The 22,443-nt window shown below is 41.2% G+C and overlaps 1 protein-coding gene across 1 annotated transcript in view; it reads right to left on the reverse strand.

Annotated features, from left to right (window-relative positions):
• Window positions 1-1,114: 1,114 nt before the first annotated feature.
• ngfra (nerve growth factor receptor a (TNFR superfamily, member 16)) overlaps window positions 1,115-22,443 on the reverse strand; it is a 30,044-nt gene continuing 8,715 nt past the window's right edge. Inside the window, exons 3-6 of the mRNA XM_078270019.1 lie at window positions 19,895-20,260; window positions 12,441-12,681; window positions 10,619-10,821; window positions 1,115-4,976 (exon numbers count right to left, since the gene is read on the reverse strand). Of these exons, the coding sequence (XP_078126145.1) occupies window positions 4,924-4,976; window positions 10,619-10,821; window positions 12,441-12,681; window positions 19,895-20,260 (863 nt within the window). The 3' untranslated portion in view covers window positions 1,115-4,923. The remainder of the gene's footprint in view (window positions 4,977-10,618; window positions 10,822-12,440; window positions 12,682-19,894; window positions 20,261-22,443) is intronic.

Consider the following 22,443-nt stretch of genomic DNA (forward strand, 5'->3'; position numbering starts at 1 on the left):
CTCCATATAAGTGCTCCCTGCTGATCAAATTAATCTGTCACCCACCATCAGTGTGGTTCGCTGCATTCAGGCCCTTCATATAGGAGCCAGTCAAGGAGGGAAATACGCTGTACAGAAACATTTCACACTGTTGATTTTGTTTTGCTTTTAGAGACACACTTGTCTACAAAACCAATGACGTAAACATTGAAGTACTGTTGTTAGAATTGTAGTGCATCCCCAAAATGTTTTGTTGTATTTGGTGACTTCCCTCCTCTTCTGCGTCCTCTTTTGTCCTTTCTGTTTCTGGAAGATTTTATCACTGAGGATTAATCTGGTCTCCACACAAACATGCATTATAGCAAGCACTGGAAGTGTGTCACTTTTGCTGTTTTTTAGAGCTAAGTGCAGGTTTTGGTTTTTAGCAGTATGTGGTCACCCTTTAGGTTGGCAACAGTTATTTTAGATTTATTGAGTTGTTGCATATGTTGTCTCACTCCTTACTTACTGTGAGCTCATCCCAGATTTAACATATGGAGATGTTGCTTAGATATTTTTTTTTTATCTGATAATGGTTAGTGACACATCCATGAATGTAGCAGGGGAAAACCCTGTTGGACCCCAGAATGTTTAAGTGGCGATAAGACTGCAGGGAACCACACTCTGGGTCCAATGGACACACACATATGTTCCTGCTTTTGACTGTGGTTTGGCTGCCAGTCTGCCACGCCATACTTTCTGGTTTCAGCATTTTATTTTCATTTGCTTGAGGTAATTTTCACAAATGTTTTTGGGTGTTTGTAAAGACGGGTGAAAAAAATACTAAAAGTGCATTTCTTTAGCCTAACATCAAGTCTGTGTGTAATGTACTGTGGACATTTCCTCGAGATTTTGAGGTCTTTACAGTCGACTTTGGTAATAATTTGAATAATTTCAAATGTTTCTCTATTAGAGTCGAGCTTACCGAGGTTTCTCTAACCCTCGTATGATGTCTTCATACCTTTTTGTTTTGTGAATATGAGAAGAAAACATAAGCGTATTTCACAAAATGTCAAACAGTTGTTTTTTTTAACACATTTAACATCAAATTGCTCTGTGCATTTAAACATAGCCAGCCTTAGTTTAGCTACAAAGACAAATGGGAGACATAATGCAATGACTTCTCTGTTTATTGTATTATAGATGCTCAATTAATTTGCAAACATTTTAGTTGTTTTTTTTTTACATTTTATAGTGTATTTTTGTATCTTGTATCAACTCTAAGAAATTCACATTTATACAATGCATTTAACATTAGTAGGTAAGTACAGGTGACATTCAGCTTTTTCAGGAGCAATTCCTGATCCATCTGTTTCAAGTTTGTAACGATTTTCATGTTACGGCAGATTACATGTCTCGTCGCCTCTGGAGGTACATGATGAAACTTACTGTACATGCAAAACCTCTGCACAGGAGAGGTGATTTCTATTGACTAATAGCATATGTGAGTTTTAGAGTAGACGTCTCAGGTGTCATGTGTATGTTTTTGTACTGCTACACGAACCTCCTGTTAGTTGCAAGTATTTATAGCATGTTAACATACAGTATGTCTTCATTGGCAAACTATGTGTACTGTAAGTCTCTCTATTTTTGTGCCAGGTTTATACAGTTTGCTTGAGTCTCCAAAGTTCATCTGAATTTAGTTTACTAAAAACCTTTATTAGCTCTCAACATATCAAAGAAATGCACAAATAAAATCATAAAATAAGTGGAAAAACTGCACAAAAAAATATATAGTCGAACTTCTAAACTTAAAGACCTGACACTGTACACAGGCACTTGAACTCTGGTACACTCTTTGAGTGCATTCATATTACATCTAATAAGTGCGACAAAATAACATATTTAGAAAAAATACTGACTCCAAAAAGTGTAATACTATTAAGAATATAAACCAACAGGAAAGACAAATTTACAACAACAGAATGAGGGCAAACATAAACCTTATCCTTGAATGTGTCTTGCATATTTCTGTTTATATTCAGGTTGTACATTCTTCCATTGTGTGTCTCACTTCACAAGCTGCAGGAGAAAGAGAATAAGTCGGTTCAGGGTGGATGAGTGCGCTGCTCGAGGGTCAATTGGGCCTCGGGGGGCCACAGAGTCGAGGATTTTCTTTTCTTTAAATCAACACTCTGATCACTCATACTGTAGCAGCGTCTGCTTTAATGTCACTGCGACAGCTAGGATCAGAATGAATCACACCGGCTCTCTCAGTAGAGGAGTGAATCATACACTGTGTGTGTGTGTGTGTGTGTGTGTGTGTGTGTGTGTGTGTGTGTGTGTGTGTGTGTGTGTGTGTGTGTGTGTGTGTGTGTGTGTGAGCAAAAGAACAGCAGTGTTTTATTAGTTTCCATTCATATCGCTGCACTGATTCCAGATGAATCACAGTCGAAGAGACCACAAACTTTAATTTTCTTGAGATGTTGGTGACCATGCGACCGATCCATGCAGCGTCGCACATGATTTAATGACTCACTTTCTCTGTCTTCCAGACATTTCTTATCCATCCATTGCTCACTAAACTCTACAAGCTCTGCCGACAAGTAAACATATCTTAGTTCTTACAGGTATTCGCTTTCTTTGCCAGAGTTACATAAGAAGATAGATACCTTGTCAAGAAGTTCTGGTCCAGCTTATCACCAAACATGTTGTGTTTTACACTTGTGTTTTTTGTATTAAACAAACTAGATATAATGTAGTAATGAGTAAGTTTTCAAGGTCCTGCTAGGTGGATTTTGTGATCTCTGGACAGAGTCAGGCTAGCTGTTACTCCCGTCTTTATGGTCAGCTAAGCTAACCAAATGCTGGCGGTAGCATTATATTTACTGTACGGGACATGAGAGTGGTATCGATCTTCTTATTAAAGTCTGAGTATAAAAGTGAATAACTTTTTTTCCCAAAATGTCGAACTATGTCTTTAAATTCAGTGTCGGAATCGTGTCGGAACCAGCTAATTAGCATATCAACCCGTATCTTTGTCTTTTTTCAACATCAACAGCTGCTTTATATTTGTACCTGCCTACCTACCTACTCTATCATACATCTACAGGTTGTTTACAGAAATCATCTACAGATCTCTTGATAATCTTTAGACACACCACAACAAGAGGTACCCTGAGAAAGTACACGCTTCTGTAGAAATGAATGCTAAAGCAGTGCAGTCAAACTCTGCTACACTATACTTCTTTTACTAGATATCTATGTTGACTGCTTTTACAGTTACTGCAAGCAGCGGGAGGGAGGCAGATTAAAGTGGTCCTGCGTGATAAAAGGTGCCACCCTGCCTTGCAACTAAGTGCTTTTATATCACCATGGCGATATAGTAAATGTCAGTGGCTTCAGACTTAGATAAGGGATCTGTAATGTCATGCTGAGGCTTCAAAGAGAGCCGTGTCGCCCTTCTGTTGTCCGCAGCATTAATCCCGATGAGACGTGGCTGAGCCGAGCCAAGCAGAGGCTAAATGAAGCTGAAACCCTGAGGTAATTACTACCTGCCTGTCAGGACGTCTATCTAATGGGCCCCGTGTTGACGTGAGCGCCGCCGCCACCGATGCATTAGCGCCTCTGCACTGTTTATCAGGCTCTATCACGCAGACAGAGTCGTACGCAAGACTGTAAGAGTGAGTGTGGAGAGGATGGGTGCCTCTGAGGGGTGTCCCAATTTTCCACTCAGTAAGCGTAAAGAACGACAAATGGGATTCCTTTTTGTACAGTTTCTTTTCAGTACCAAATTCATTGAAGCGTCTGTTTAATGAGCAGCTCTGTATACTGGGTCACTGATGGCGTCATTAGACAGCATCACAGTGAGTCAGCAGAGCTCCACAGTCCGGAGATGTTTTTCTAATGTTAGGGCCATGGAGGCACCCTGCTGAATCAGCCGTGTAACTCAAGCCACAAAATGAAAGTAATGCACCACAAACAGGAGGAACGAACATTATGGTGTGTTAGATTATAACCATGAAATTCAATCCCTGGAGGCGCTGTGAAGGGGTCAACATCGAGTTCCGGAATACACATCTCACCCAAAGAAAAAAACCGTTGATAACCGAGTGGGCTGCACAGCTATTGACCTTTGTCTCAAATATGAGTCATTTGCATCTGTCGGTGCAGCCGATCTCAAACAATGACACATTTTACAAGACAACATGCCATGAAAAGCGTCTGTGGCTAAATGATAAAAGAATAAGGAACTTCAGAAGAAGTTTCGGGAGTGACTCACGGCTCCCCCGCTGCTTTTTGTATCGCAGATGATGGCGGGGGTCTAATAGAGGGAATTCTATGGAGAGAGACAGAGGTTTATAAGAGAGTGGGATGCCACAGAGGAAGATGTGAGAGAAAAAAAGCTTGGTCTCTGAGGAAGAAAGTCTCTTTGAGGCAAAAGGAAAAGAAAGAGGAGATAATGGAGAACCTTTCTACCTATTTACCTGTCAGGCACATATGTTTCATGGCGAGTGATTGTGGAATTAAGGGGACAATGTAAAGCTTAAGAAGGGGCTGAGGAGACTAAGTTGGCAGTTAGTGAGAATTATGTCATTATTAGATACTGGAATAGTCAGTTAATATGAGATGCCCTGGCATATATCTATGATTATGTATCTGCAGTGACATTGGTACAGATATTGGTTGATATTGCCGTAGAAGTTGTGTCCAGGCACACACTGATTGATAGAGTTGGACTCTATATGCAGGGATGAAGAGTCAGACTGTGGCCCAAAGGTGCTGAAAGGTCCATACAAGTCTTTGCTCCTTTGTCCACTTCTGATATGAATCAGTCAGTTTGATGTTTCCATGTGGTCCTCGCCCCTGCTTTCTTTTTGGTCCACAGTTCAAGTCCCTGCTCTCCTCTCCCCGTCCTTAGCTCTGACGCCTCCTCTTCTTCTTTTTCTTACTCTTCCTCTTCCTTTAGACTTCAGGAGAAGGCGTGTCAGGCTGGGGGCCGCCATCCACCCTCACCACTGCATAGATAAAGTAAAAATGAACATGATTTGTGGTGAAATTTAAATAAGCGGTGGTTCATGAACATTTTTCTTACACACACAATTAAGCATATTCTCACTTGTACCAACACAGTCTTCTTGTGTTTCCCACTGAGCAGTTCTTCTTAGTAAGTGGGAAGTCCTTTGATTAAGGGCACCTTGATTAGCGTCTGAATATTTTTCAGTGCGATTCCCTTCCCACAAATATTATAACTTCCTATCCACCAAAAACCTTCTGCATGAAAAAAAAAAACCTGATAATCACCCTTTTCCCTGCAGGGGGCCCTGTGGTGTCACTCACTCACTCAATCTGAACCTCCTAAACTGGAATCATTAGCCGGATGAGGATGGGAGACAAATGCACTCTTTTCCCACAAACCTCTTAACCTGTTGTCCATTGAGGGAAGCCATGGAAACGCCTCGGGAATGCAGAGGCATTTCTGAGAGGACCCACGAGTCCGGTGGGTGTATTCTAGTATCAATGCATCCTTGTGCCAGGGAAGTTTACAAGATGGTATATTTTAAAGCTTTAGAAGAGGGGGATTCTTTTGTCGAGTTGTAATGTCATACCTTCCTTTCAGTTTTCATTCCTTTTCCCTTCCTGAAAATCTTCTTCCTCACATTTTTCTGTTATAAAATACACTTTGAGTGCTATACTCTGCCTCTCTGCTCACTGGTTCTACCTACATTGATTCTGTCCAGTGACGGCCACAGTCCATAGCACTCCTCTCTCTTCCTTTCAGTCTAAACATACACGACAAGCATCAGCAGTGACAAAGAGCAGAGAGACACAGATGCTGGCCAATGCACAGCCATCTGTAACGCACAGGAACAGGATCAGTGGCTTGCACCTGTACTTCTACTGTCAGTGCAACTATTTCTGTTTCATTGCACCTCATTTTGGAGGCATAATAGTGGCCACATGTTTTCAGCCCGACCTCATTCCAAGAATCGATACAAGCTGTCTTTCACTGAATCAGTTCAATCTGTTCTGAAATGTGAACTCACAGCAAAGCTTTGTTACCAACTTTCTTTCTTTCTTTTTTAATCAGCACATTGAGGCAATCCTGATTGGACCCTAAGCCACGATAAAAGCTTTTAAATTTGCTGATTGGGATGGAATTTGAGATGGTTTCATGGTAATCACAAGAATTCCCGGGGAAAATTGAATAGACATTGGGATTGTTTTACTAATTTGAAAAATATATTACTTGTTTTGTTACTTGACTAATCGCTTCCTTGAGACAGTACTTCACTGCATTATTTTATTACTTTTCCATTTAAACCCCAAATTCCATGTACATATTATAAGTCAATGAGCCCCTGGGCACAGTCACATCTTACCGACCACAGCTCCAACCCTTTCACTCATTTGCATCTTTCTCCAGAGTATTGTGTAAGATAATGTTAACTCTTAAAGACCCAGAAAACTTATTTTCTCAATTAGCTTCTACTATGAGAGATTGGATCCCACATAAACACAGCATTTTTTATTGTTGCCAAAGTTAGTTTTGTTTATTTAAATATAGAGATTTATGTAGTTCTTTTTGTCTCTGTGCTCACTGGTTTTAATTTCATTTGTCAGATCTGTTAAGCAAATATTAAATCATCTTTTATCTACTCCCCAAAGGCCTCCATGTATTTTCTTGAAATGTTTTTTCTGCTGTCAAATATAATAAATGGTTTTACTCATTTGGGGTACATTTAGCGTTACCTAAAGCATGCACTATGTAGCTGTATAGGGGAAAGAAATGATCCGAAACAAAACAAAAGATTTCTAGTTCTTTAGTGTAGTTCCTGAGTCACTAAGCTCTGGCTTTGGGACCCTTGGGCATGTGAACTGTAGGCCAAAAATGAGGAAAGAACATGTGAATCCCATCACCTCTAAATGAACAAGGCAAATTAATATTAATATATTCTGTTAATACACTGCATATATCTATATTATTCTTACTACTAGTATAATGTCACTGCTACTACATTGCACATATCTGTACATGTTGATCATACATTGTTCATATTACATAGCTACATTTATTGTGCTCTTATAACACTGCAATATATTTCTTGTCCTGCCTATGTACCACCTGTCTATACTTTGTATATCACATTGCACTTTTCTGCTTTTTTTTGCACGTCTGGTTGGACGCAAACTGCATTTCGCTGTCTTTGTACTTGTACTCTGCACAATGACAATAAAGTTGAATCTAATCTAAAATACTGATTACTGTATGTCTAATGTTGTTGTTGTCACCCAACAGTGATGGGAATACTTCCACACGAAGAAGTATCATCAAAATGAGGGAGAAATTATGAGTCATCCATCTGCTATTGTTGAAATTGCATTAGTAATTTGTTACATGACTCAGCTACATTATTACTGTAACTTTCTGCTGGATAGTGTTACGCACTGGATGTACTGTTGAGCTCCTGCAGGTCCCTCAGTCTCTTGTCCATAATCACAAACGCAAACTAAACTGGAACCCCTCTATAGCTGTTGCAGTGCTGTAATAATGACCCTCCTCCCTCAGGCTTTTCAGTAAGGCTCACATACACCTGATTCATGAAGCATCTCAGTGCATTTTGGAATGCATTACGTTGTGCTGTCTACATAGAAAAGTTTACTTGAATAACAATCTGTGTTGCTGATATTCAGGACTGTACGCTTGCTGCTGCATGATTTTCAGTCAGTTTTAAAAGCGTGATGTGTACCCCTTCTTTTTCAAAAATCAAGAGTTAACCCTCCTTCAAATTTCTTTTTTGACTGACATTTGCCTTGATTCTTTTTTGTGTAGACTGTGAGGTCAAACACAGGACAGTAATGCATGGATGGGCGATGTGAGTAAGGGCTTAGAGTCTTGTTTAAATTTTAAACACATTCAATATGCACGATTTAGAGGGGGAAGCAGGCATGGAGGAGTGCTGCACAGATAGACGGTCCTTTTTAATGGAGATGAGCAGACAGAAATGAGGCCGAGTACTCTTTATGTAGGAGCGTTCACCCCTCACCAGTGAGTCATGCAGGGAATACCCTCTCTGAATGTTGTCAGTCAAAACACAAGACATTTTCATTGCTCTATTTCTCTTTTTAAAGGCTTATTTCACTTGTTTTGACTGGAGGTGTTCCCATTATTTTAGCCAGCAGTAAAATATGGTTCATTGGAAACAGGAAACCCCCTGTGATTATTGTGGATTTATTGTGCATATTCTCACCCTCTCGCGTATTTTAACAGAACCAGTTGGTTGTGGAAGAACCAACGGCCCCCAGCACGAAAGCATTTCCTGCCTTTTTAATGGCTTCCGTACCCGCAGACGCTGCTAATGCCAATTAGCACGTGCTAAACGCTGGCACTGGATCAGATTTTGAAAAGCAGCGAGACCAGGCCTGGATCCCGTTTCAAAACACCTGCTAATGAGACAATTAGTTAAAGAGGCGACAGGGTTAACTGGGCACTCATCTTCTCAATGAACCAATCCCAAGCTCTTCCCCCAAAAGGAATTCCTTCTTTTCTTTGACGTGCAGCAGGCTTTGCATTTGTTGAGTGAAAGAATAGAAAAAGGGACTCAAACAAAACAAAATAAGCTTTTCCCAAGCCTCATTAGAATGTAATGGTTATACCAAAAAAGACACAGTGATGTTGATTGTTCAAGGGAGGATGTATCGGCTGAATGGCTTGTTAGCACATTATTATTCCTGCATAACCATTTTCGAGGCCTTACTATAATTCACAAGAAGACTAGGAAGGAAATAGATGAGATCCTTAGAGAGAAAGTCTGGGAGAGAAGCATGAATGACTGAACGAATAACAAGATCAGGACTGAACTTAAGAGTTCTTCTTCAAGTAAAATGCCTCTCAGGTTTACGTGTACAGTATAGTTCGAGTGAGAGCCATAGTTTCATCTCTTTAATGTGAGTGCTATTTGAGTATTGAAGGAAGGTAGACTGCTCTGAGGTCACATCTCATTCCTGCAGCACTTGCTTTTATTCTCCAAGCTGTTTAAAGGTTATCCTCTTTTTGTAGCCACTCTGCAGTTTCCCGACAATGCACCAAGCCTCATTTTGTGTGTGTTGGTACCCAGTGTGAGGGCTGCTAATAGGTCTGAAATATAAATATTAATACATAATTCACCAACTGGTCTTTTCATGGCATTTAACAATAACAATATAAAGCATGTCATATCCTTTAAATGCAAATATATTATTTAATACAAGAGATTGGGAAAATGTGCACTATACATACGGACTGTTAAAAGCAATACAACTAAACACTGCACTGCACCGAAAGAAGTAAATTAAGCTCATGGTAAGTTGCTTTATAATAGATCTCTAAAGTGCATAATGTTGTTTTTATCCCTCCAAGCCAAGCATGATCTACTGAGTTAATCTCCCTAAACCTTTTTAGATTTTGTCTGGCTTGTAACACTACATGGTAAAGTCTGTCCCACAAACAAACCCAAAATACTTTGAGTCAAACAGAGACAAATATAGATACAGAGGAGTAGTAAGAGTAAAGGCAAGTATAGATCAAACATATGCAGTTACATACTTTCCTTATACATTACATGTTTTAAATGTACTGCACACTAAGATAGAAACTGTGTCAACATCTGTCAGCGCTGTATTCTTCAGCCTCATACTGATGGTATAGCTCAACAGTTATGATTAGGAGGCATACAGCCAAACTAATGTTCAGTACGCGCCATATATTCCTGTTACTACAGGTGCCTCAATCATATTCTCTACATTCCTGCAGTCTAATACATCATGCATGTAAGGTTTGGCTGTTCTTGGCAGCTAGGTGTCCTGTGCATAGGTGATGTATTGTTTTTGATCGCAACCTCCAGAAATGTGTCTTTTATTCCGGGGAAAAGACTTTCACACTGCTGGAGAACCACTACACGCAAAATCAGAGTATCTTGATGTAATCGATAAGGACAACTAGAATATCACAGCATCAAGGAGGAATGTATTCAAGCTTGGAGGAGTGTCTTATGTTAAGAGTTTCTGTTATAAATAAAGTCGTGGGTCCGGGCCTGGAATCTTGACTATATTTAACAGATAGTAGATGTAAAAATGTTGACATGCCTTGGGGTTTATTTACAGTAACTGACGCTAGGACTGGGCAATTTGATTGAAATCCATATAACAATATTGATTACAATATTTTCCACACTTTATTAGGCACCGCTGTACAAGCAAATGTAATCCGAAATAACAGCCCTGCCATAACATCTATCTTTACGAAGCTCATGATGTTTAACTTTTGGTGACTTTATCGAAAATGTGTGAATTTAATTATATGTTTATTACTGCGGTCATAGTTAAATTAGAAACACCGTTACTAACTATGTCCTCAATGCTAAAATATATCATTGTACGCATAGTAAAAATAGACAGTTGGATTGGATTGCATTACACTGTACAGCTGTACCTAATAAAGAAGACACTTGGTGTACATCACATTATAGCAAATATTTGTGATATTGGGTTATGTAAATTAAATGTACTTGATAGGTTACAATAATATTGGTCACCCAGCCCTAATCAATGCTCTGGTTCCATCATTAAAATATTCATACTTCTGTTAATCACAAAAACAAAGAGTGAGTTTTATGCTTACCTATCTGTTCTTGTGTGCGTGAATGTGAGGGCTGAGCCTGGACTTCAGCCTGGGCCTGCTGCTGCTGCTGCTCCTGCAGACTCTGACTGTCCACCGAAATGCCGCTGTCGCTGTGCAGCTTCTCTCCCTCCGGCGTCACCATCTGGTTGTTTGTAGCTGCGCGGTTATTAGCTGCCTGTTTGTTCTGCTTGCAGCTATTCCACCTGTGGAGAAACGGCATGTCAAAGGAGGATAGCGATCCCCTCGATAGGATTCATGGTGTGATCCTATCTGTAGGTCGATATTTGGATTTCACAGCAGTTATAAAACAATAATAATAACAATAATTGTTTTCAGATTTTAAGAGGTGGTGTGTCATGCTAACTAAAAATCAAACTTTTTTACTTTTTTTTTTTTTTTTGCTTTTTCCAGAAAAGATCTTAACCATTTGTATACTTTCGAAAACTAAACCACACAAGAGGAGAAAACGGCGTGTTTGTCTGCTCTAACATCAGCTGCAAACGTTAGAATGCCCAGCTAACCATTGCAGCTACAGTAACGGAGTGTGTCCAAGGGAGCAGCTAATTGCATTAGCTTGTTGGGTTACAGGTTATTTCACGACCAGCATCTGCACAGTGTTGTATTTCCCCACTGTGTGGAAGCTGCTCCAGGATTCTATCAAAGTTCAGCCTCTAGCGGCTCTGTCCTGCTTTTTATTGGACTTGGGGAAGTTAAATTTACACTGCAGCAACTCCAGCCAACGTTACGATGTATTACGCCATTTTTGCAGAAGGCATCAGTTAGTCCTCATCCTAAAAGCCTTTTCTCTTCACATTAAAAGTGAAAATATGAGCATACTGTATGTATGTAAGTATGTACAGTAAGCAGCCAAACAGGCTTATGGTAGAACAAAATGACAGTCTGATGTTTCATTGCACACTGCAATACAAGAACAATGCTGTTTCTTTATTAACATGTCTTCTACATAAACTATTAGATGAGGATGCTGCCTTTCACCTGGGGTATGCCGCATAGCATCAGTCTATTAGCACAATATCATGTATTTACTGTAGCCTTCAAGAACATATTCAAGACCCCTTTTACAAGATCCTTTAAACATTAAACATTAAAAAAAGTCTAGGTAAAGACTGCATTCTTTTCATTCAAATCAAAACTTTACAATTCTCTACTAATGCATCTCTTTGAAAGATTTTAATTGAATGAATCAATTAAAAATATTCATTAGGTATTGAGTTGTACGGTATATTTAACACCTCTCAGTGTTTTACTTATTCATATAATTTGCAGTCCGTTTTCTGCATGACAGCAAATACATGAGGATTATTAGTCAGATGTGTGCGTGACTCTGGCACTCGAATTTCCCCCGGTCGGCACTTCTCAAACAATCAATTCCACTAATGAGCTTGTTTACTTGTTTTAGATGTGTTTCAGCCGGGCTTGTATCTGTCTGTATGAGTGCTTGCATACGTGTGGTTTGATGTGTTTGTGTGTGACCTTTGTAATGCATTAAGTGTTGTGACCTTTATTTTTTAAATTTTTTATTTTTTTTTGAAAAGCTCATTTTGGTACATTTGAGTGATTCTCTAGAAGTGGGTCAAAACCTCTTTGACCATGGCAGGCCTGAACATTTCACCACCTTCCTGCCTTTTTTTTTTTTAGCCCAGAGCAACATCTGTCACTCTATCCAACACCACCCAGCAGGCCACCAACTCCATCACCCTCTTTGTCCTAGATTATATTGTGGCTGAGGTGCAAAACCCAATTGTGCTAATGTCTTTAACCACAAAGCAGCTTTTCATCCCATTCTTTTCTACTAACTGACCTTTTGAAAACGATGTAGGCCACGAGGCCCACCACCACGGCAGCCAGGATGGAGCAGTAGATGGGGATGAGGTTTTCGTTGAGCCCGTGGCCGAGGAAGCGAGGAGAGCCGGCGCTGGACGTGGTCGTCTGTCCTCCAGGCAGTGGGCTGTCGGAGCCATCGGGGAGGAAGTAATTGGTGAAGGAGGGTGGAGACAGGCCCATATCGGAGGTGGGAGAGATATAGGTTGGGAGTAGAGGATCTGGGTGGGAGAAAAGGGATCATCTGTGAGAAAAGAAATGCCTAGATACAACTGAGAAAGAGACTAAATTAAGTCTACGGCCATTCTAGCAGCTCTGTGAGGCTATATTTTTTTTGCTGACTGGGTAGCTCTAGAATCAATTAAGTCTTTTCTTACAATAATACATCATCAATTAGTAAATGGAAATACTCAAGGAAAAAATACCTGCGATTTGTACTTACAGTACTTACATACAGTGAGTAGCTTAAATGTTCTTAGTTACTTCCTACCATTGTGTGTTTAGCAGTCATAATGTTCAAGTTAAATTAAGTAGAAGGGCAATTGGTTCAAATGTTCACCATTTTAATTGAGTGTGTTTGCATGTTTACATTTGCTAATTGGCACAAAACATAGAACGTTTAACGTCATGATGGTGCTACCATGAACATTTAGAGGATGCCAAAGTAATTAAAGTACATTTCATCCTGAGTAACATGAACCTGTACCAAATCTTTTTCAAATTCATGTTCAATGTCAAACTCATACTCTCACAAGAAAAGACCAGTATCAGCAATGTTCTTATGAGTATTTGTACCAAATTTCAATACAGCCAGTTTGTGAGATATTTAAGTCTGGACCAACCAACCTACATTTCCATCCACAGAGCCATGCCACTTGCATGATTAAAAAAAAAAAAAGGAAATCATGACGAGACACTTTCATATCTTCTCTGAGAGCCTGTTTGTTGGGGGTTTTAGTCACCAAGTCCCCAACCAGATGTCTCATACACTGCACACATGTGGCAGCTGTTTCAGATAGACAGATGGGTTCTGGCTGAGTTGTTTTGTGCAAAAAGAAAAGGAATGTTCCTCGATGAGGGGGGCAAATATCTGCCCCCCACCAGCCCACCACACACCAGGCCTGTGCCCTGCAAGCCAGGTCTCTTCTCACCACGTCCCCATCTATGTGATCTCTGCTCATTGCATGACATCAAGGCCATATGGATCCATGTAGAACAAAGTCAGGGGCTTTAGGGAGGTCATCACTTTGAGTGTAGCCTTTGCTGAGGCCAGAGAGGCAGGAAGGCTCTGTGCTACTGGATGGGTCTGGTTTCTATCAAAGCAAAGCCTGGAGAGAGGAGTCATTTTCATAAATTGTCCTATTTCCTCTTTCTTTGTGAGCTCTATTAATGATTCAGTATAATTTCCTATATTGCAGCAGCAGCGCCATGCCCACTCTGATGGGCATGACTTGTCCTGAAAACATAGTTTATCCATCAGATCTCTCCTACAAGTCCTGTCATATTATACTTCTGTTTTGAATAGCGCTGTAACTAACACTGCAGTGATCCTGTCAGATGGTAGAAAGGCTCAAAGAGTTGTCTGCAGGTTATTGCTCCCTCAGGGTACGGTACAGCAGGAGAGAAGAGGGCCTGTCCAGCCAAAATCAAAACTACTCTGAGCTCAGCAGCCTGGTGGGGATAGAGAATGTACAACCTGGTTCAGATCTGAGCCCGTAATTCCCAGCAGAACCTCAGGCTGCTCCTCATTAGCTTCGTACAGACGCTCACAGGTTTAACCCTGTGGAGACCACCGAGGCTTCCTTCAAGGCCAAAGACTGGGACGCTCCATCCCAAATTATTAAGGGGTCGTCCTACTTTACAATTGTTCCGTTTTTTAGGGGTTAAACTCTATAGTGTGATGATTTACAGCGAGCAAAATGGATCACTAACTGGTTGCCATGCAATGTAACTAGATTTCAGTCTTCATTTTTAATACATTACATTGACTCATTCCGTATCTTTAATACTTACACCTACTAAATATATTAATACTAGATCCCTTAGAAGAATTTTGAGAGGGTGATGTGGTCAAATACAACAGGAAGAAGAAATTCAGCAGACCATCATGGACAAAGTCTGTCTACACGTATATTCTCTTTTCACTGACATGGCAGATAGTCAGGTTTCTCCACATTGATTGATTTGTTGCATAATTTACACACGGTTACTCGCTTTATTAGTCCGATGGGACCTTGATGGGCAACTTATGTGGACATATTTAAAAAAAACTTCTGCTGGGCGTTAGGAGTCCGTGTTGGTCTCTCTGCCTGCGTGGTGATGACGAGGCATTCCTGCCTCGTGTGGCGGGGGGGATTGGTTTACTGATACGGTAGAAAGTATCTTTCACGGACAGAGAAATACACCACATGTGCATGCCATACTTAGAAACACAGAAATAATGCAGAGGCCTATTTAAAGCTGTGCTATTGATTCAGATCTGTCTAAAAGGAGGGAGCGCTCAGAGGAGTGGAACACGAGTGTCTGTATTACACGCATTTCTTGACCTTTCCTGGGATGTAGTCAGGTTTCCTCAGCTCCGCCATACATCACCCAGCTAATGCAGGGCTGGCTAATGGTATTAGCAATGCAACACAAGCTTGCAAATAGAATAGATTGTGAATGGGAAGGTGTGAAAGTGTGCAGACGGTCTGGCTTTATATACAGTATATTTGTCAAAGAGACCTTTCCTTTACCACACAGGGCTAGCATTCATCCTGTACTACCATGAGTGCCTTTCTTTGGTACAATGACATGTTCTCTCCATGCAGATGTCTATATTCATCATTCACACCTGAGGACTCGCCGTAAATTGTCTTCCTCATTATGAGCCAAGATGACAGCTCTCCTGGGAGTCTGCTTCATATAACACTGACTCAACACAGAGCTACAGCTTAAGTACAGTATACTACATCTTTCCTGTAACTCCCCCTCTTTCCCTCTTCTTCTCAAGGCTGATGTAGAAAACACGACTGGCTGTAGACCAAAGGATAAACCTGGGGCTCCAGAGGCTGCATACCTCAGCTGCAACAGAATGGGAGCTAAAAGGCGGCGGTGGAGCTTTAACAATTTAATTTTGGCTTCAGTGGGTTTAAAACACTCATGAAACAAAATAAAACTAGCCCAGGATTTTATGAGCGTGGGGCTGTGTGTGCAGGGAGATGTGTTTATTAGTGGGGTGTGGACGAGAGGGGGAGAAAAAAAGATTTAATTTTTATGAGCCATTGAGGTCTTTATGGTGAAGTTAACCCCAGGGTCTTGTGCAGAGGTTGGTGTCTTGGCTTCTGCCAGTTCAGGGTGGAGATGAGCAACTATCAGGCGCAGCACATGTACAATGACCTCTTTATCAGCCGCCAAACACTCCCTCTCTCTCAGCTCTGCCTCTATCTCAATCTTCCTCTGTGTTTGTCGCCGGACGCGCACACATCCATCACACTCACATACTACAAATTATTCAAGTGAGCGCTCTGTCTTCTATTAGGGAGGGTTAATAGGAAGAGCGGAGGGGAGGGTAGACAGAGAGGCAGAGTGTTGGGAGAGAGTGAGGAGGGGGTTCAAATGAACAGAGGAGCTGCTGTAAAGTGCTCTGATTAGTAGGAGTAATTATACTGCAGTGGTGAAGGCGCTGAATGCACACTGGCCACCTTCCACCACTCGGCTAGCCGAGCCACTCCAGGGCCACTGTGGGAAGAGATAGAGAGAGCAAATGAAGGGAGGAGGGGCGAGAGTGATGAGCGGTGTAATAAAGAGAAAAAGAAGTCTGTGATTATCTGTTCTTTTTTTTATCTTTTCCTCTTTTGTTCTTGAGGACAAACACTAGATCAGACGCTCCACACTTCGATGTAAATCTCCTCCACTGGAGACTGAACAGCACCTTTTGGAAAACTGACAGAGACCTTTCAATAAAAGACGCAGGAGGTGTTTTCAATTTCAGATCAAAGAGGTTCACACATGTGCGGGGTCCGGAGTTTAATGAAATATGTACAAGTTAAAGCGCGCTTGGCCGAGTTAGCCTGTTATCAGCTGTATTGATTTTGGATGCTCATAAAAAGTGTTTGTGTCTGAAGCTGGAGACAACCAAGCTTGTGTGTGTGTGTGTGTGTGTGTGTGTGTGTGTGTGTGTGTGTGTGTGTGTGTGTGTGTGTGTGCGTGCGCTGTAGTCGAGTGTGTGTGCTCATAGAGGTCATTCAGCGAAACCTGAGCATAAGCAGAAGAAATCCCAGGACTCGAATCGACCCCTCAGCATAGAATACCAGCACAGCACATATGCTGCAGCTCCCTCTGTCTGTTTTCATCTCTATTTCTTTCTCTTGCCCTCGTTTCGTTTCTGTCATGGTATCATGTAATTTACACTTGGTGACAGCTGGATATGAACTGGGGATTTAGGGATTAAGAATGCCCCAATCATATCTTCTTCTTTTTGAACTGAATGCAGAAGAAAGTGAGAGAGACAGCAGGTCCTCACCTAAAAAATACGCAAACGGGATGTGAATCCCAGCGAGGCAACTTCCTGTTTGCTGTAGAAAACATATCTGGATGCATCATAGACCACCATGAAAGGCCTGGAAACATCATCACCACCACAAGTGACTACAGCCATTACCCACAGGCTCACTGGTGCTATATGACAGGGCTCTCCTTTCAAACGGACGTCCCACAAGGTCACTTATCTCCAGCGGCTACCGCTACATTACTATCGCCTAGGACGAGGCGGGTCAAAGGTGGGACCAGCTGCATGGGTGGGCGCTAAATGGGCAGCAAAAGGCTGTATTGTGGCCTACCATACATCAGATATGTCTAGAATACAGTAGATATTCTGCGTGTTTTTTAGGGGGCATAGGGTTTGTTTTGATGGCTGTCAGTCCTGTCACACAACAGCCTGATGAGTCTTTCAGAGTGGACATGGCTTTCTCCTTGACTAGACTGCATGACTGTACAGCAGAAGTCTTTGTTAGATATATGTGGAATTTAAGGTCTGAGGGAAAAAAATAAGGCAGGGTTTGCAAGTAGCAGGGAAAATAGTCATTCCTGGCATCTCACCATGAGAAATTTGGTATGCACACTTGCTTCCAGGACTTCTACAGAGCTTTCAACTTCAGACTTGTTGCATTAGTTCAGGAAGGTTTTGGGATTTTTTCTTATGTCCTTGCTTCTATTCCATAAAATCAACAAGGCTGAACTTTGCATTGCATCAGCTTGCATGGACACAGTTGTAGACGTTGCCTGGTGCCATGCCCATTTGTTATTGTTATTTAGCATCATCTTTCCACTCAATCATGTAAAACTGAGGTTGACGTGAATTTCTGAAATGAAATTTCATGGCAATCCAAACAATAGTTGTCAAGACATTTCACTCAACACCACAACCTGCTGGTGGCACTAGAAGAAATCTGTTTCATGGCAATAGTTGTTGAGATACTTAAGTTTGGGCCAAACAGCTGGACGGAGAAAGAGTCTGACATTTCCATCATTCATCATGGCTAAAAACTGCACAAAAAAAAACTATCTCTGTTTTTGCTTGAAGTACATCACCTTATTACTTTTCTGTGTCCTGTTGTAAATAAATCTGGCAGATTTCATGCAAAACTTGACCTGGTGGCACATGATTTAAAATGCCGAGCAGAAGTCACAGTTTGAATAGTCTTGTTTGTTTTCAAAATAACTGTGGTGACAATTTATTGATGATCAAAGTTTTAATGTTGCGTTTCTGATGGTGTGGACCCCACTTTGGAAACCACTGGTCAATGTTATTAGCCCTTATTCCACCTTATCTACCACTCCTGCTCTTATATTTCCCCAGTCTATCTCTCCTTTGCCTGTCAGAGCTATTACAGTCTATTAAGAGGAATGTACACCCACCCTGCAGTGCAAATGCATCCTCGTTACTATGGGTTACTAACAGTGTGTTGACAGATTTTTGAGGTTCATTAACTTGGTGGATCCAAATACCTGCCAGCGTATTAGGCCGTGGAATTCCTACCAAGTCTGCCTTAGAAAAAGGAATATTGCAGCTAGTGTATAGATCCCAACATTCATATCAGAAGCCGCAATTAGCATGTTCATTCAAAAATTATAATGCACATGGGAGATCGATAAATGCCCTGCATTAGCAAGTGCTTGTGGTATTAAATGCTTTCTTACATACATTTAATCACTCCACAACGTAAGTACCTCTACCTCATTGCCTCTGGTCAATGCATGCATAAAAAACCTCAAGTGAAAGGAAAAGAGCTTTTTTCCCAGGGACCGACCATAACCACAAACTTCCTCTGAAATCAGAGTCTTTTACCTGCCAGATTTGAGCCTTGTAGCCCCTGATGAGCTCGATTTCATGCCTCGTCCAACCTGAGAATTTACAGCTTCCTTAGTTACAAGCTGCCTCTATTCTTAAATACAAGCAGCTCGGCTCTGCTCCTTGCATGTTGCCTTCTGCTTTGTGGGAGAGCAGATTATTCATTGTCTCTGTGTTGACACTGCAGTAGTCTTTGACCTTTTAATGCTGAAGCTTTCAACTTCCTGCCATTTGAAAACATGACCAGCACCGACCTCTGACCTCGCCTGTTCCAACAGACACGTGGGAATCACTGGTGGCTAGTTCGAATGTGTGATTGAGACATATATGAAGGCTCCTACACAGCTTTGAAATTCCTACCAACCAGTGTGCAGTATGTGCTCTGCTTTTCACACCTAACCTGATTGATGCCGCTCGAACAAACTCTGGTGCACTTGACTGATTGGCTCAGTTCATTTTGGCTCGTGTGAACTTAACTATCAACTATCCCTCCCCATTATATTACAGTACGAGAAGCTTAGTTTTTGTCATGTCAGTTATTGTTTATGTCAGGTGAGGTCCAGTTGCAGTTTCAGCTAACAATACTTTCAACCACCTATTCCACTAGAGAAAACACATAAACCCATAATTTTGCAGCAAGGCTTTATTTTAAGGGCTGCATCTAATGAATATTTTCTCAATTTAATCAATTTTTTGGTCTATAAACTATTTTCTAAGCCCAAGGTGACATCTTCAAGTCACAACCAACCAACAGTACTGTCACATTAAAAAGAAAATAACTTTAGAAGACATTTTAGAAGTGTGAAGAGTGTTTAGAGGCAATTATGCCTGTAGAAACACTGCCACGATTAGTATTAGTCAAAATAGTTGCCAATTAATTTCCTGTCAATCGGCTGATCATTTCAGCTCTTTCTTCTCTGAGTCTACGTGATGCTGATGATGTCCAATGAATGATTTACCCATCGGTCATAAGAGTTCATGTTTGCACCTCTTGGTTTGTTTATAATAAGTCAGACAACAGTATATGTCTTTCTTTTCTCTGTTCTGGACCGAGTTGCGTGAACTGAAGGTGTGAAAGCGACCTGCGTGTGTGGCAGACTTACTGTGACAGATCGAGTCGCTGTTTGGTGTGCAAATAGCCAGCTGTATTTCACTGTCCTCCTCATCACAGATGGTGCAGGGCAGGCAGGGGTCGAGGGAGCTTTCGCGGTCGGAGAAGGTATCATCCACGCACTCCTCACACACCGTGTCATGGTCGTGTTCGCAGTGCGCAAACACACCCTGGCCCACTGGGCACACCGTACACGGCTCACACTGGCCGGATAGCCCGTTGAAGAAAAAGTTGTAGTTGCAGACGCAGATGGCGTCATTGGAGTCGGTGCAGGGCGTCTCCATGCGCATCAGGCCGGTACACTCAGTGCAGGGCCTGCACTGCTCTGTGTGACTGTAGTTCTCTGAGAAGGTCTCACCTGCAGGTGAGAGGACAGGTCAAAGGAGACGAGACAGAAAAGTGAGAGGGAGGAAACAAGAGAAGGGGCAAAGAGTTAGACATGGAGGTTAGACGATGGAAAGAGCAGGAAATATGAGGAGATAAACAGTGAGTCTAATGACATTAATCATGTTTACTGCACATTCATTAGAAGGGAGGACACATTGATCCACTGGGCTCTTAGTGATTTGTGCTCCGGGACGAGAAAGGTGCTTTTGTAACGGAGTGAGTCAAAAGCCTGCAGTGCTTATTACGATATCGATCCCAATTTGTTTGTGCTGTGCCGAGTAAACGGCTTTAATCTCAGTCATACACACAGAGTGAAGTGCAGGTGCATCGACATGCTTACGCTGATGTGCAGATGATAAAGACTTGTGTTTAGTATACCCAAGTGATCAAGCAATCAGTCAGGTATATTCTAAGGCTTTAGAGAGTGTTGGGAGTCATTCTGCCAAAATGGGGCATTTCTGTCTTGCTTGAATTAAGTTTGTGTAAATCTTTTGTCAATAGTTTATTCACATTGCTAGATCTAAACTCATCTAAACACATACATATTCTGTTGGATTACCATTATATCATCTATAATGATTAATTCATTGCTAAATAGAAAATGTATTCAGTATATTGTGTTCTTGAATATACTGCTGTTCAAGCCATTCATACAGAAGATAAATATTTGTCAAAATAATTTTTGTATTCTTTAATTTGCTAACCTAGTTATTAACTTCCTGTGTAGAATATTGAATTAGGACCAATAATGACCTCAATCAGTTCTTGCTTCTGATTGGTTAATACTTATGTCTGTGCTTGTCAGTCCGTTTAGATGACGCTAAGGAGCCTGGAGAACACACTAGTCTTTGACTTTGCTTAACGTCTTTGTTACCTCCGTTAAGGAGGTTGTGTTTTCGTTTCGGTTTGTCCCTTTGTGGGTTTGTTTGTGTGTCAGCAGGGTTATGGAAGAACTAATATTTATCATTTTCACTATCTTCATATCAGCTAATCGGCATAAAATGCAAAGTACAGCTGAGGCTGAAGGCAATATCATTAGTTTTGAAGTCATAAACCAAAGTATTTGACAAATTTAAACTTTTACCTGATGAAGGATCACCGAAGTTATTGACTTTGGAAATCATACATATCTGTACAAAATGTCATTGCAACGCATCTTGTAGTTGTTGAGATATTTCTGTCGGGACAAACGTGCCAGCGTGGTTCAAAGTTTGTGTTAGTTGCGGTTTGTGTCAAACATTTGTCAAACAAATGTCCTGAAAATTTACTGCATCGTCTTCCCCATTTTAAAGAACAGCAGCATTGAGATAGCAGACCATAGCTGAGTTGTGGAGATCCATGTTGAGCAAGCAATGCTGACTAATTGCCTGCTGCTTTTCAATTACTTCAAACACTTCAGATTTGCTCTCCAGGAACGTTTGCATCAGGAGGATTCGGGGGAGTTCATCGCTGAGGAAGTGATGACCTCAAATTAGTTTATTCTTACACTGAGAGTTCCTAGGGGCTCAAAGTAATTTATATGTAATATTGCATGTTCACATAGAATAATTTTCAGATATAATTGGATGCCTGATCAATTATGCATACAGTGAGAGAGGGGAGGAGGGGGGGGTCCCTGAGTGTGTTTTAGTGGTTGAATGAGACGGGAGTGGAGTAGAGAGACTGACAGGGAAATAAATCTCCAGCTCAGATTCACTACAGAGGCAGCTTCACTGTTCTCCAAATCCCATTTTACTTTTTCTGTGACATGCTTAACATGAGAGCGGTCACCTTGCAAGAGCTGCAGTTCGGACCCAATGTGTGACGTTTTGCTGACTGCTGCATACCAAAAAAAAAATAATTGCGGGATGGCAAGGAGCAGCAATATTAAATTATCAGAAAAGAATGTAAGTCGAAACAGCTTTGTAAACTGTTAAGTTACTGCCTGTGTCACTCTTGATTTCACAAAATGAAGCAAATAGCAAGTTAACACTGGTTTAATCAATCTCCTTAGTGTTTGAATGCTCTTTGTCTTACAGTGAAATAAATCATTGGGACTGGGTTTAACTGTAAATAAAGCCACGACTGTGTGGATGTGTGAGTCTTTCCGTGTGTGTGTGTGTGTGTGTGTGTGTGTGTGTGTGTGTGTGTGTGTGTGTGTGTGTGTGTGTGTGT

Source organism: Sander vitreus, chromosome 15 (assembly GCF_031162955.1).
Source record: "Sander vitreus isolate 19-12246 chromosome 15, sanVit1, whole genome shotgun sequence".
NCBI classification, from domain to species: Eukaryota; Metazoa; Chordata; class Actinopteri; order Perciformes; family Percidae; genus Sander; species Sander vitreus.